The 15,268-nt window shown below is 43.9% G+C and overlaps 1 protein-coding gene across 1 annotated transcript in view; it reads right to left on the bottom strand.

The window, feature by feature from the left end:
- The window catches only part of cwc27 (CWC27 spliceosome associated cyclophilin), a 57,407-nt gene that overhangs the window by 21,762 nt on the left and 20,377 nt on the right, over positions 1–15,268 (bottom strand). Inside the window, exon 11 of the mRNA XM_046369616.1 lies at positions 14,905–15,011. Within this exon, the coding sequence (XP_046225572.1) occupies positions 14,905–15,011 (107 nt within the window). The remainder of the gene's footprint in view (positions 1–14,904; positions 15,012–15,268) is intronic.

The following is a 15,268-nucleotide window of genomic DNA, read 5'->3' as shown; positions in this document are numbered from 1 at the left end:
AGAATCAGCTGACTCCAATTAGGAATCGCCTCAGGCAGCCAAGCCTAACTAGACACACCTCTAATAATACACACTCCCAATTAATACAAACCCAATATGAAATAACAACATATAAACCCATGTCACACCCTGGCCTACCCAAACATATAACAAAACCACAAGATACAATGACCAAGGCGTGACAACCGTGATCTGTTTCACATGTCTTTGTGCTCGTCTCCACCCCCCTACAGGTGTCGCCCATCTTCCCCATTATCCCCTGTGTATTTTTACCTGTCGGTTTGTATGTTGCCAGTTCGTCTTGTCAATTCTTACCAGCGTTCTTTCCCGCCTTCCTGTTTCTCTAGTTCTATTTCCTAGTTTTTCCCGGTTCTGACCATTCTACCTGCCTGACTCTGACCTGATCACGAACCTCTACCTGCCTGACTTGATCACGAACCTCTACCTGCCTGACTCTGACCTGATCACGAACCTCTGCCTGCCCTGATCATGAACCTCTGCCTGCCCTGACTCTGACCTGATCACAAACCTCTGCCTGCCCTGACTCTGACCTGATCAAGAACCTCTGCCTGCCCTGACTCTGATCTGATCACGAACCTCTGCCTGCCCTGACTCTGATCTGATCACGAACCTCTGCCTGCACTGACTCTGACCTGATCACGAACCTCTGCCTGCCCTGACTCTGACCTGATCACAAACCTCTGCCTGCCCTGATCTCTGACCTGATCACGAACCTCTGCCTGCCCTGACTCTGACCTGATCACGAACCTCTGCCTGCCCTGACTGACCTGATCACGAACCTCTGCCTGCCCTGACTCTGACCTGATCACGAACCTCTGCCTGCCCTGACTCTGACCTGATCACGAACCTCTGCCTGCCCTGACTCTGACCTGATCACAAACCTCTGCCTGCCCTGACTCTGACCTGATCACAAACCTCTGCCTGCCCTGACTCTGACCTGATCACAAACCTCTGCCTGCCCTGACTCTGACCTGATCACAAACCTCTGCCTGCCCTGACTCTGACCTGATCACAAACCTCTGCCTGCCCTCACTCTGACCTGATCACAAACCTCTGCCTGCCCTCACTCTGACCTGATCACAAACCTCTGCCTGCCCTCACTCTGACCTGATCACAAACCTCTGCCTGCCCTCACTCTGACCTGATCACAAACCTCTGCCTGCCCTCACTCTGACCTGATCACAAACCTCTGCCTGCCCTCACTCTGACCTGATCACAAACCTCTGCCTGCCCTCACTCTGACCTGATCACAAACCTCTGCCTGCCCTCACTCTGACCTGATCACAAACCTCTGCCTGCCCTCACTCTGACCTGATCACAAACCTCTGCCTGCCCTCACTCTAACCTGATCACAAACCTCTGCCTGCCCTCACTCTGACCTGATCACAAACCTCTGCCTGCCCTCACTCTGACCTGATCACAAACCTCTGCCTGCCCTCACTCTAACCTGATCACAAACCTCTGCCTGCCCTCACTCTGACCTGATCACAAACCTCTGCCTGCCCTGACTCTGACCTGATCACAAACCTCTGCCTGCCCTGACTCTGACCTGATCACAAAACTCTGCCTGCCCTCACTCTGACCTGATCACGAACCTCTGCCTGCCCTGACTGACCTGATCTGTCTCAGTCTGCGGACTGCACTATCCGCCTCCCATGTCTACATATGGGTCATCTCGAGTCGCGATAATCTCAGTCTGCGGACTTGAACACTATTGAAAACCTGTGGCTTGAATTGAAGAGGCCAGTCCATAAGCGCAGACAAAGGATCTCAAGGATATGGAAAGATTCTGTATGGAGGAATGGTCTAAGATCCCTCCCGATGTGTTCTCCAATCTCATGAAACGTGGTCCTTCTGTAGCTCAGTTGGTAGAGCATGGCGCTTGTAACGCCAGGGTAGTGGGTTCGATCCCCGGGACCACCCATACGTAGAATGTATGCACACATGACTGTAAGTCGCTTTGGATAAAAGCGTCTGCTAAATGGCATATATATATATATATATATGAAACATTTTAAGAAGGCTCAGTGCCGTTATCGTCGCAAGTTAAGGTATTGAAAACAGGGGTGTCAATAATCCCCCCCTATTAAAAATACATCTATTTTTCTGAGCAATTGTGTTAGTATAAAATATTATAATTTTATTTTTAAGCACACAATCTTTTTTGCTCATCTTTATCAAGGGTGCCAATCATTTTGGACCTGACTGTAGATCATGGATCTAGGTCAAATTCCACATGCGGGCCTTGAGAGTGAAGGAGAATCTCCAAGCATTTCTATAAGCTAAAGTGGGCAATCCGCAGTTGAAACAATAAGCTGAGGGATGGGACTGAAGAAATGTAACCACTCACAAATTCATATACAAAGTTATGGATGCAAGGACTGATCTTCCATGATATCAAAATTATAGTTTGAACAATGTTTTAAGGATATATAGTATGCTTACATTTACTTTATTGACAAACATTGGAGTAAAACAAGCTTCTATGTGGGGTTCTGATGGGGTACGTAAGTAGAACTAAACTCATGAGGAATTTATTAGCAGTGGTATAAAGTACTTAAGTCTTTTGGTTCTATCTGTACTTTACTATTTATATATTTGACAACTTTTAATTTTCTTTAGGAATGTAGTGAAATAAAAATATATACTTTTCTCCATACATTTCCCCTGACACCCAATTCAAGCTATCAATCTGATCTGGCAGGCTCACTAAACACAAATGCTTCATTGTAAATCAAATTTTAAAAGACAATTGTGCCGGCTGGTTTATACTTCAGTACATTTTAGCGATTATTTTCCTTTTGATGCTTACGTACATTTAAAACCAAATAATTTTACTCAAGTAGTATTTTACTGGGTGACTTTCCCTTTTTTGATAGATTTTTTTATATTGGTGTCTTTAAGTATGACAATTGGGTACTATAAGTTATATTCTTCAATAATCAAATGGGTACATATCATTAACTTGTTCTTCCAATGGTTCATGTCTTTGCTTTGACATACTTTCATGTCGTTCCCGACATGAAATAATTTGAAAGCTTTGCCTTGCACTTCACCTCCCCAGTCAGTCACATAAGTCAGCAAGCATAAGCAGGGCTCTGCCAAAGGTGCCTCCACAAAGTATTGACTCAGTGGTGTGAATAATGAGATATTTCCGTTTCATTTCATTTTCAAGAAATTTGCAAAAATGTCTAAAAACATGTTTTCACCTTGTCACGATGTTGTCAGGTGTCTTTTATACTGATAACAAGTTCAAACAGGTGCCATTAATACAGGTAACAGGTGGAGGACAGAGGAGCCTCTTAAAAAAGAAATTACATGTCTGTGAGAGCTAGAAATCTTGCTTGTTTGTAGGTGGCCAAATATTTTCTGGATTTCTTTTTCTCATTTTGTCTGTCATAGTTGAAGTGTACCGATGATGAAAATTACAGGCCTCTCATCTTTTTAAGTGGGAGAACTTGCACAATTGGTGGCTGACTAAATACTTTTTTGCCCCACTGTAGATGGGTGAGCAAAGAAAAACATCCCTACCTAGTTCATCTGCACACTTATTTCCACAACAGCCCTCTGATGTCACAGATGGAGATGGCAGGCAGGTAGCCTCAAGTCACCTGGCTTCTGGAGATATGTTAACTCTGACTAGCGGGTAATGTCCCCAGGCCCCGACAAGACAGGACACACAGAGGGGACAAAACAAACAACGTAACGCGTCATTGACATACCTCCTGCGTCTGGGCCTGTCATCTATTAAGAGCTGCCATAGTACTGTACGAATGCTGCTGGCTGGAACACTGGGCCATTGTCTGAGAGAGGCTGGTATGTTTGCGACTTGATCATCCAGAGGGGAGAAATGGTATTCAGCACGTGTTACACAAGTATGAGGCCTATTCTTCAGAGCAATTTTTTTTTTTAACTAGCTCATCTTGAGATCATGATACTGTAACTGTACATTACCTTTCACTACTTGGTGTGTATGGCCAGTGGGATTTTAGCATGTAAATCTTGGTGGGGTAAAACAAACAACATGTGGGATGCATGCCAGCAAAGTCAACACACAACATTAAACAATAAATTAATTGCGCTATATAAAAACGGTGACAAACAGTGGCCACAAACTGTTAGGACCTACATAAAGCTGTCCCAACACCTTACCACTCCTACACCTGCCTATCAGCGGAGTCTTGTCTGGCAGCGAAACAGTTCATTCAGCCTCATTTACTGCCTTTAAAAAAAAAACAGCTGATATGGCTGATTTGCTTAAACAAATGTACATCTCAGTTGTCAGTAGAAACCACAAACTATGGCATAAGGGGACGACAAGCAGATAAGAATGAAATAGGTCATTTCGAATAAAACATTAATGAGCAAGCTAGGATGGACAAAGTTAATATAACCATTTGTTTAGCACTTTTGAAATGTACAGCAACAGAATTCAGAATTTCTCTAAAACAGGTTATAGGCTATAATGTGCACAACCACGTCAGAACAGTAGGCGAAATTAAGAGGTGTATACAGACCAAATTATTAGGGTGGGGGGGGGGGGGTACATGGGCTCCTAACATCTAACTACACAACATACACTTATCTTAGCTACAGTATACATACCTCCCTGGCATATTACATCATTTATGCCTCAGCATACAAGACAGTTTTGGACCTTGTTGTGCTGTGCTCACTTGAACAGGAAGGTGGCACAGCAGTCCTTCGTGGGCAAATTGTGTAATGAAAGTCTGGCATTATCTGGATTTATGGTGCTTTCAAGACAACTGGGAACTCTGAAAACAACGAGGTTGAACCATGATGTCAGTGATTTTCAGGTCGTAGGTCTAGAAAGAGGCCAGAGTTCTCAATCTACAGTTCCGAGTTGGATGACTGAAACATATTTCCCTGTCGGAGCTTGTTTTTTCTGGAATTCCCAGTTGACTTGACTTCATTGAGTTCAAGACTTCGCAGATCCGAGTTAACAGTGGTTTGTTTGCACAAATCATGCTTCATTGACCGCAAGGCCAATGTTGAATGTTTATAATTTTGAACTAGGAAGAGAGCCACTTAATCCCAGATTTGGGACCACACAGCCACTGTCACTGATTCCTTCCAAATCACTCATTGTTGAATTTACGATTTCCAACTTGTTTTGTAATGTTTATGTCCAATGGCCGATGAGCATCGATACGTTTTATCTATCATTTCTCTTCATTATTTCTCTTCATATGACAAGGATTAAAAAGGATTTGCCAGTAGACTTGATTCATGATGACTGCTAGCTAAGATTTTGAAAGTATGATGTTGACATGATCAGTCCAATCAAAGCTACTGTACATATAACGTGATATGACGTCATTTTATCTGTCGCCAATGACCTTCAGCTTTCTTGGATGGGCACTTCTAATGTAACTCTATGGCAGCACCCAAGGGGCTAGAATTTTAGAGCTCTACCCTTAGACTTGACGGTGACGTAGTGTCCCCACGAGAGACGGAACACTGAGCCAATCACGGCGCAATGCTCCGTATTTCCTACTGGCTTGCCCCACCACCACATAAAGCACTGAGCAAGGCTGAAACACCTGCATTTTGTAGCTGCCTTACTCAAGAAAGCAAAAAAGAGACCATGTTTGTATGTGGCTTTGAGAAGTGCTCAATGACAAATATATTTATATTTTTACATTGTTTCCAAACTGATATGTATTAATGTCAAAATAACATGCAAAACAAATAAATAAAATATATATACACTGGGGCAAAAAAGTATTTAGTCAGCCACCAATTGTGCAAGTTCTCCTTCTTAAAAAGATGAGAGAGGCCTGTAATTTTCGTCATAGGTACACTTCAACTATGACAGACAAAATGAGAAAAATAAATCCAGAAAATCACATTGTATAATGTGGTATTACTGTCTGGTCATTATAGTGTTTATAGCAATGCACAGGTATTAAGGTATCACTGTATCCTACCTGGTATAAGCTATTCCAGAGCACTCATACAACGTTATGCAGTATGTGCATTATGTCTAGCTGACTAAGCTCAACTCCTCGGCGTTTGTTGAACTCCACCAAAGGAGTTGAGCAGAGGACAGGCTTTGTGGAATTCATCTCCGGCTACATCGATTCGCCCAAGGTCACCTACATTATAGCCTGCCTATACTGCTATTCCGGAGATGCCCTGTATTTGTCATTTCTTTCTATTCCTGCGTAGAACCACTTTTGTACGCTCTCACTACTCTGTGAGAAGTCAGTACTCAACCTCGTGTGGTAAACCCAATATCTGCCATAAACCTGTTCTAAAGACTTCTGATTAGTTCTTGCCGTACAGCCCTGTGGCAGCCGAATCCTGTCCACTGCTACCTATATAGTTCTCTACTAGCCTTTAGTATTATTCTGTAATAATGTTGTCTGTTTAGAGTGAAAAGGTTTTTTTTTTGTCAGTTCACTTTATGAGGAACCTAATTGAGTAACAAAAAGCTTAAGCCCCACAGGGTATTTGGGTTTGGATGGCTATCATTATAAGTCCAGAAAACCATGCAGTTACTCATTTCACAAGGTATTTAGGCCACAAATACACCAAATTTGGAGCAATCGTCAGAATTCCCTAGCAAAGACTGGGGCCACACTCTCTCTCACTCTCTACAGTCCAGGCCTCTTCCCCAGAGTCAACATGGAAGTCTGCTCTGCTGCTTGAGGTGCAAATCTTTCCCTTTGATTTACGATAGCAAGAAGTGATCCCTTTCAATCTTTCCCGTTCACCCCTTGCACTCTGCCCCCTCGCAGCAGCCCGGGACTTGCCAGATGCTGAATGATGACTCCCTTGGGCACTAACACAAGGAACACACGTCGCCCTCTCCAGCTGTTGTCACTAACTACTATCTTTGAGTTTGATGGCCATTCTAACCACATTCTTCCCCCCTAGCTATCACCTGAGCCAGAGAGAGCTACAAATCACAGGCCTGATGTGGTAGGGGGGGGGGGGGGTTGTTGTGAATGACAGACTCCTCTTCGTTAGGGGAGGAAGCACCTCCATCTCTCTTTTCCTCTTTAACCAATCAACGCTTGTTCAAGACGAATCAGAGGAGCATCGCTTTCAAAGGCCTAGAGCAGTCAAAGCAGTGTCAAAAGAAACCCCGTTTCTCATCGATCAGTACACTCATCAGAAACAGTTCCGAAAACGTGTGTTGTGAAGCCGGCTACTCCTCCCTCTTTCTATCCATCATAGTCATTGCCGTCACAACAATAAAATAATGCAGATTCCAGCTGTGAACTGAGTGATGTGGTTCTGAGTTTCCTACAGATTGCCTCCCAAAAGAGGTCACAACAGGGAAACCCAACACCACCACTATATCGTCATTGAACCTTAATTTCCTTCCAAACAGACATTTTGAAATGAAGGTTTCTGCCAGTTTCTTTTTGCTCAATAGGCTGTGTCCTCTGACATAATTTGGCTTAATAACTTTGACGAATAAATGTGTAAATCTCCATTTGAATGTATTCTTCGAAAGGTCAAAAGAAATTACAACAATCCTTGACTCAACAGCCAAATTGAATCCCATTCCAAAATATTAGAAATTCTCGAATGAAGCCACGCGATTCATAAAATGTCAAACTGAACTGCCTTTGTCAGAAACGTGAACTGATATTTTGGAGGGAAAAAAATAAACCTAACTGCAACATATAATCATAAGTCAATTGACGTTTCAAAGATCAGTCTTTGTTTCTTCCACATCAACAATTTGACTGACAAGGCGCCATTGAAATAAAACACGCTGTGCACACAGGCATAACCTGTATAAATAACTTGGAGTGGTAGAAAGAATGTTGCCACATCATTGAGGGTGGGTATAAAATGGACAGTGTTTTCAGCCCGTCTTTCTTATTTTTGGCTCTCAGAACCAACACTTATGCCAAGAAAGAGAAAACCAGACTAGAAGAACATGCTATAATTTATGTCTTGAAAATGGAAGCGATGTCTGTCGAAAATAATAACTCAAAAGGTAACTCAAACGCTCTTTTAGCTCTCTGCTGGGTGAGTTCTGAGGTGACAATTGATTTTCTTCCCCTGATTAAGTTGCCGCATGCCAAGTTAGTGGGTAGGGGCTGCTGCTGTTGTTAGCGCATGGAGGAGGAATATGTTTGCTTCTGGGACTGAGCACAAAGATGTGTATAGCATAGGAAGTCCAGGGAGACCAGATTCAGGGCCTGCTGCAAGAAACCAAATGATGAAATCAGTTCCCAGCAAACAGGGGACACCCTGAGGACATCCAGCGACGTTCCCATTAGGCCCCTTAAGGGCTTCGGTGCGACGTTATCTTATTGATGTTCTAAGAACGTCTAAGAACATTGCATGATGGTCCCAAAGGGAACGTTCTCTGGTGGATCTTTGTCTAGTTCCCTGTAAGAAACCAGGACATCACTGAGGACCATGTCAGGAACTTTTTAGGACGTTCAAGACTTTCCTTTTACTAGTCCTTAGGATGTCACGTGACGGTCCCAAAGGTCCCACATTCTCTGGGGAACCTTTTCATAATTCACAGTTTGTCCTTGGGGCGTTTTTAGGACGTTGTGTCATGGTCCCCTGAAGGTCCCCCGAACATTCTTGGGACATTGTGTCATGGTCCCCTGGAGGTCCCGCGAACGGTCTTGGGACATTGTGTCATGGTCCCGTGGAGGTCCCGCGAACGGTCTTCGGACATTGTGTCATGGTCCCCTGGAGGTCCCGCGAACGGTCTTCGGACATTGTGTCATGGTCCCCTGGAGGTCCCGCGAACGGTCTTGGGACATCGTGTCATGGTCCCTTGGAGATCCCGCGAAAGTTCTTGGGACATTGTGTCATGGTCCCCTGGAGGTTTTGTTTAGTTCCCGGTTTGCCCCGGGGATGTTTTTAAGACATTTTGGGGACGCTGTATCATGGTCCCGTGAAGGTCCCCTGAATGTTCTTGGGAAGTTGTCATGGTCCCCTGATGGTTTAGTCTCGTTCCCCGTTTGTCCCGGGGACATGCCCAAGGATTATTTTAGGACATTCTTGGTACGTTGTGTCATGGTCCCTGGAGGTTTTTGTCACATGATGAGCCCAGGTGTCCCAAACCATTATAAGTAAAGTAATGAAATGGTATGGGGCTTTTAAAGGTAAGTGATATGCTGTTCAGCTAAAACGGTTTAAAGATATTTAATCAATGACAATAGGATTACATTTGACATGAACACTTAGTACTGTCTATTCAATATGACCCAAACTTGGATTTGAACTCACAACTTCTTGATTTGGGGAATACTGATCCTTCTGTCGTGCCACAAAGTCTGTATAATTTCCCAGCCTCCCGAGTGGCGCAGTGGTCTAAGGCACTGCATAGCAGTGATAGCTGTGCCACTAAAGATCCTGGTTTGGGTCCAGGCTGTCGCAGCTGGCCGCGACTGGGAAACCCATGGGGCGGCGCACAATTGGCCCAGCGTCGTCCGGGTTAGGGGAGGGTTTGGCCGGCAGGGATGTTCCTGTCCCATCGTGCACATGGACTCCTGTGGCGGGCCGGGCGCAATGCAAGCTGACTACGGTCGCCAGGTGTACGGTGTTTCCTCCGACACATTGGTGCGGCAGGCTTCCCGGGTTAAGTGGGCGTTGTGCCAAGAAGCAGTGTGGCTTGGCTGAGTTGTGTTTCCGAGGACGCACGGCTCTCGACCTTCTCCTTTCCCGAGTCCGTACGGGAGTCGCAGCGATGGGACAGGACTGCAACTACCAATTGGATACCACAAAATTGGGAAGAAAAATGGGTAAAAAATAAATAGATTCAACACAATTACAATAATTCAGCAGTCCCCTACACATTCATTAATTATAATCCATCACAGCACTTAATTACAATAGCAGTGCAGATGACACTCTTTTGTTATTAGTTATTTCCGACTATTCTCTAATTGATTTAATTAACTTATTTCAGCAATGTGAGGGTTTTCTGTATAGTTGTCTAATGTTGGTGGGGGAAATATTATTCTGTTTTAATGTTTCTCCTGAATCACTATAATAAATATAATCGTTTTCTTCTTCAGTACATTTTTAACAGAGCTGAGATTGACTTTGAAGTACAAAAAGTGTAGGAAAACCCCCACAGATGAAATCAGTCATTGATACAGACGTGGTGGTATAGCAGGAAGATCAGAATTCCGTGAACCAAGACACGAGTTCAAATCCCATGTGAGGAAATGTTAAATAATAATTACTGTATGAATAAACATATACAATGCAATCATGAATGTCAAAGAGAGTCAAATATGTAAGTTGAAAAGACTATATTAAAAGCACCTTTGGTGTGTTAGTTCCCGTTAGTTTGTGTCGGGGTGCTAGGGTCAGTTTGTTATATCTGGAGTACTTCTCCTGTCCTATTCAGGTGTCCTGTGTGAATCTAAGTGTGTGTTCTCTAATTCTCTCCTTCTTTCTTTCTCTCTCTCGGAGGACCTGAGGACCATGCCCCAGGACTACCTGACATGATGACTCCTTGCTGTCCCCAGTCCACCTGGCCATGCTGCTGCTCCAGTTTCAACTGTTCTGCCTTACTATTATTTGACCATGCTGGTCATTTATGAACATTTGAACATCTTGGCCATGTTCTGTTATAATCTCCACCCGGCACAGCCAGAAGAGGACTGGCCACCCCACATATGCTCTCTCTAATTCTCTCTTTCTTTCTCTCTCTCGGAGGACCTGAGCCCAAGGACCGTGCCCCAGGACAACCTGACATGATGACTCCTTGCTGTCCCCAGTCCACCTGACTGTGCTGCTGCTCCAGTTTCAACTGTTCTGCCTTATTATTATTCGACCATGCTGGTCATTTATGAACATTTGAACATCTTGGCCATGTTCTGTTATAATCTCCACCCGGCACAGCCAGAAGAGGACTGGCCACCCCACATAGCCTGGTTCCTCTCTAGGTTTCTTCCTAGGTTTTGGCCTTTCTAGGGAGTTTTTCCTAGCCACCGTGCTTCCACACCTGCATTGCTTGCTGTTTGGGGTTTTAGGCTGGGTTTCTCTACAGCACTTTGAGATATCAGCTGATGTACGAAGGGCTATATAAATACATTTGATTTGATTTGATTTGATTTGACCAACTGGGAACTATGCAAAATCTTTAGCGGACCATGACACAACGTCCTGACGACTTCAGTTGACAATTTCTTGATGTCCTAACGACTCATTATTGTTTGCAGGGTTAGCGGCTGGGATCAGATCAGTAGCCTGTCAAAATAGCTTCCACTCATACTTAGAACAATACCTCATTTAGGACAATGCCATACATGGCAATAGGTTTTTAGCTCATTTCAAATAAACATTAACTTCATATACAATATTTTCCATGATAAATGAAAGCGATAAGTTCAAATGGTTCAAATGGGAATCTTACTGCTAGATATAGGCATGGCATTTCAGATCAGAAAACATTACATTTTTATTATATTCTGACAATTACAAACTCAGTGATTATACTTCAGGCTCTCGTCTGCTACTAACATTAACCTAACCGTCCCAGATAGATATGATGGAGCTCCCTTTTCTTGTTTTTTCCTGGTATTTCGTTGGCGATTGCTGAGTACATGGTGAACATGCCTCCTCCAAACGGTCCATGACCTGTCTTGGCCAAGTAACAGAGGGGCGTGCATCCCAATGGCACCCTATTCCCTACATAGTGCACTACTTTTGGTCAGAGGCCTTTGGGCTCTGGCAAAAGTAGTGCACTATATAGGGTGCCATTTGGGACGCCGCTGTGGAGGACTCCATCCAAGCACAACATGTGCACAAGCAGGATCAGAATTCCATCCTCTGCAATTTCATTCTCATAAAAAAATAGGACAACGAGGAATCTAGAGCACTTCAGTCTTCTTGTGTGTATTTATCAATAGTGTGTTTGGCAAGCTAAGAAAACAATCTAGATTAGATTTTTTTTTTCTTTCGCAAACCGTTCGGTCACACTTGAATTAATCAAAAGCGCTTAGAGAACATTTGAGGGCAAACGGCTTTGCTAACACACCAGTCTTCTGCTAACAGAAATTCAAAACGTCTATGGGTCTAATGGTCCTGTCCAAATGTCCGGTCTCTATTGAAAGCGTAAAAGAACAATACCCATTTTATTTGCCACATGAATGTGAGGAATGTTGAGTGTATTAAAGTGCACGTCCGTGTACGTATGTTTTGGAAGTGATGTCTCTGTCTTAATAGCAGACCGGTGAGGTAATGATGATACAGAAACACAAAGTCAGCAAGTTTACCCTCTAAATTCCCTTTCCCTAGAGACTACAGTCAAACCTACCACAGCTGCATCTGAGCTTCTTTGGAATTGACCGCTGCTCAGAGGTCAGGCTGTGGGGGGTGAGATTTTTGGCCCCATCGAGGCATTCAATGTGAGGACAGTGACGTACAACAGCCTCCCTATTCAAAGCTGTTTGAAGGTCAAAAGGTTTTCCTGAGCCCACACTAATCCTTAGAGAAAGTAGGGCAGAAACCTGCCTGACCAGGCAGCTTTAGAGTGAGTAGATTTTATTAATAAAACAAGACTTACTGACCTTTACTAGGTCACAGTGATTTTGTTTTTTTAGTAACAGCAAAGTTAAAAGTGAAAACAGAATCTGTATCCGAAATGGCAACCTACGCCCTATATTGTGCACTAGACCAAATAGGGCTCTGGTGTTCAAAAGAGGTCAGTAAACCATATAGGGCCAGGGATCGGAACCGGTTAAAAAAAACTGAAAATAATTATTTTTCAAGGAACAGAACCAGAACAGGGAACGAAAGTGATCTATACCGTTCCGGAAAATAACTTATTTTTGAAAGCATAGGATCCGGTTAATAACATTTTATGTTCCGGGTATTTTTTTCTAGTTTCACAAAGAAAAACGCAACAAAGCGCCTATGCAAAGTCATGCCTCTGTCAATCAGAAACTTCATCCAGTGTCTGCCTGCCAGATGAACATATTTGCCAGTGTGTGTGTAGGCTACCTGCCCCTCCCACTCTGAAACACAGCTGTAGCCTACTAATGTTGCAAGTTTGATTCAGAATATAGGGAGATATTTTTAATTAGAGAAGAAAGGGTTTAACTTTTTCAACGTTAGTTGGGGATACTATAGTTATCACATTTCACGAGTTATTGATTCTGGTGCCGCTGTGCACACACAAGCTTGTTAGCTAGATAGCTCTGGTCCAACGTTAGCCGACTCTGAAGTTCAAAGACATTCAAAGTTCCTCCATAGAAGCCGCTCCTCCGTAGGTATAGCTCTATGGGCCTAATTCAGATAATGCATGTCATAACAAGATTCCCAGCACTTCAAGCCAAGCCTCCTCCTTCACCCTCTCACTCTCCCCACCTGCAATATGTAAGTTGTATATGTCCTACACTTCTCTTTCCATCGCGTATGTAAACAACTCACTGAGCTATAGCTTGCCTGCTCCATAGCAAGCCTCTAATGGGGGGGTTCGGACCGGTTCAGAGCATTATTTTGCTGGTCGGAACAGTATATATATGGTTCGGTTCAGAACTAAACTATTGGAGATTCATTTAGGTTCCAACCTCTGCAGGGCGCAGCCAAAATATGAAGCAGTAGCTGTTTCACCGCTTTAAACCCAAAGTCACCATCCAGAATGATGAGAATGAGATAAAAACCACCTCCTTCAGTATCTAACCCACCACACCACGCAACAGTGCATTCCTCTCCCTCAGCCGAGTCTCAGGATTCAGTGTTTAAGCAGACATCTGCCCCCCTGCAGAGTCCGCTGGCAACGTGACTTCTCTTCTACACATTCCATCCTACTGAATGAAGCCTCACGTCCAACACATTCACGTAATGAGAGGAGCGTTCAAAGAGGCTGCTGCCCAGCCGGAGACGCACATAAAGGCCTCCTGGTTAACCCCCGGTTACAGCATCCGTCTGGATAACCACATCTACACTGACCTACCTGTTGTGACTTAACCTGAACTGAAGCTTTTGTGTTTCCCTGTGACCTGCCAAGTAGGCCTAAACAGAATCGGCTCTAGCTGGGATCCAGTCTCAGTTGAGACCTAATAGTGGGTTCTGAGTCGAGTACCCACCATGTGGTAAGCACCGAGTAAGAGGCGGTGTCGGGGGGAAAAAGACAAACAGTGTCTAGGAGATGATGAGAGCATCTCAATATCTCATGAACTTAAACGCGCCTTGCGGTGACCCCCCTGTTCAGTTGGCATTTATGCCGCCACAAGACCACATGGACCATTGGTTTTGTTGCAAAACAACGTTTTGAGCTTCTCAGTCGTACCTAACTCTGAGCCAACGTGGTTTTTCATGATTGTCCAAAAATATGTGTTTCTTTATCGGTGGGTGTACCGACAAAACACTCGGGAGACAGGCGATATTACGGGAGGCTGCAGGACTGTGTGGTAACGAAGGGGGGAAAATACACCCACTTAGTTGCCTTGTCACTTTAAGCAAAGCTGAAGACCAACCTACGGCAAGGCTTTGGTTTTTAACCAACGGGGGTAGGCAACTCAGTCATTTGTTGCTCAAGCAATTTACGCAATTAAAAAAAAAGAAGAAAAAAAAGCAGAGCCTTTGGTAGAATAAACTAGACGTTGACGTCCGCCTTAATTGTCAGAGACGAGAGGACTGTCTGGCTACGTACGTAGCCATTAGAGGAGAATGTGGCCCAGAGAAGAAATACTGTACCTCATGGAGATGGAGGATATCCTCTGTGTTAGATCACAGAGAGAAAATGACTTTGGGTAACACTTCACGTATAAAGAGTATAAAGGGTGAGTAGGTAAGTCGTTTTTTTTTTAACAGTCTATAAAATCTGTAGAAAATCCTTTCATAAACCATTTAACAAACCATTTATAAAGTGGTACCTGCAAGGTATTTAAAACAGTAGTTGATGTAGTGACATACCCTCGCCTTCCTCCTCCTTCTTTGGAGGATTGGCGATGTCTTCCCTCCTCTTTTTGATGGCCAGTAGGTCCTTCTTCAACTGGCGAGCCTCTTGACGCAGCTCGTCGCTGTAAAGGGAACAGAGGAGTTAACATTCAGGTAAACCACAGATCAAAACAAGGTATACCGCAGGTGACAGCCTCAAAATGTACCGGGGAAAAAAAGAAAAAAAAACGAAAGTCATCTGAATTACTACAGATGGCTCTACAGCAAATCAGACTGACTGAAGAGAGCAAACGCTACTGCGATCGGGGAACCCAGGTGCATTTGACTTTTCAGTGACGTGGTCAAAAGTCATAGCTTAAATTCCTGTTTATTTATCCAG

Source organism: Oncorhynchus gorbuscha, linkage group LG11 (genome assembly GCF_021184085.1).
Source record: "Oncorhynchus gorbuscha isolate QuinsamMale2020 ecotype Even-year linkage group LG11, OgorEven_v1.0, whole genome shotgun sequence".
Lineage (NCBI taxonomy): Eukaryota > Metazoa > Chordata > Actinopteri > Salmoniformes > Salmonidae > Oncorhynchus > Oncorhynchus gorbuscha.
The sequence above is the reverse complement of the archived record's forward strand: the minus strand, read 5'-3'. Positions and strand labels throughout refer to the sequence as shown.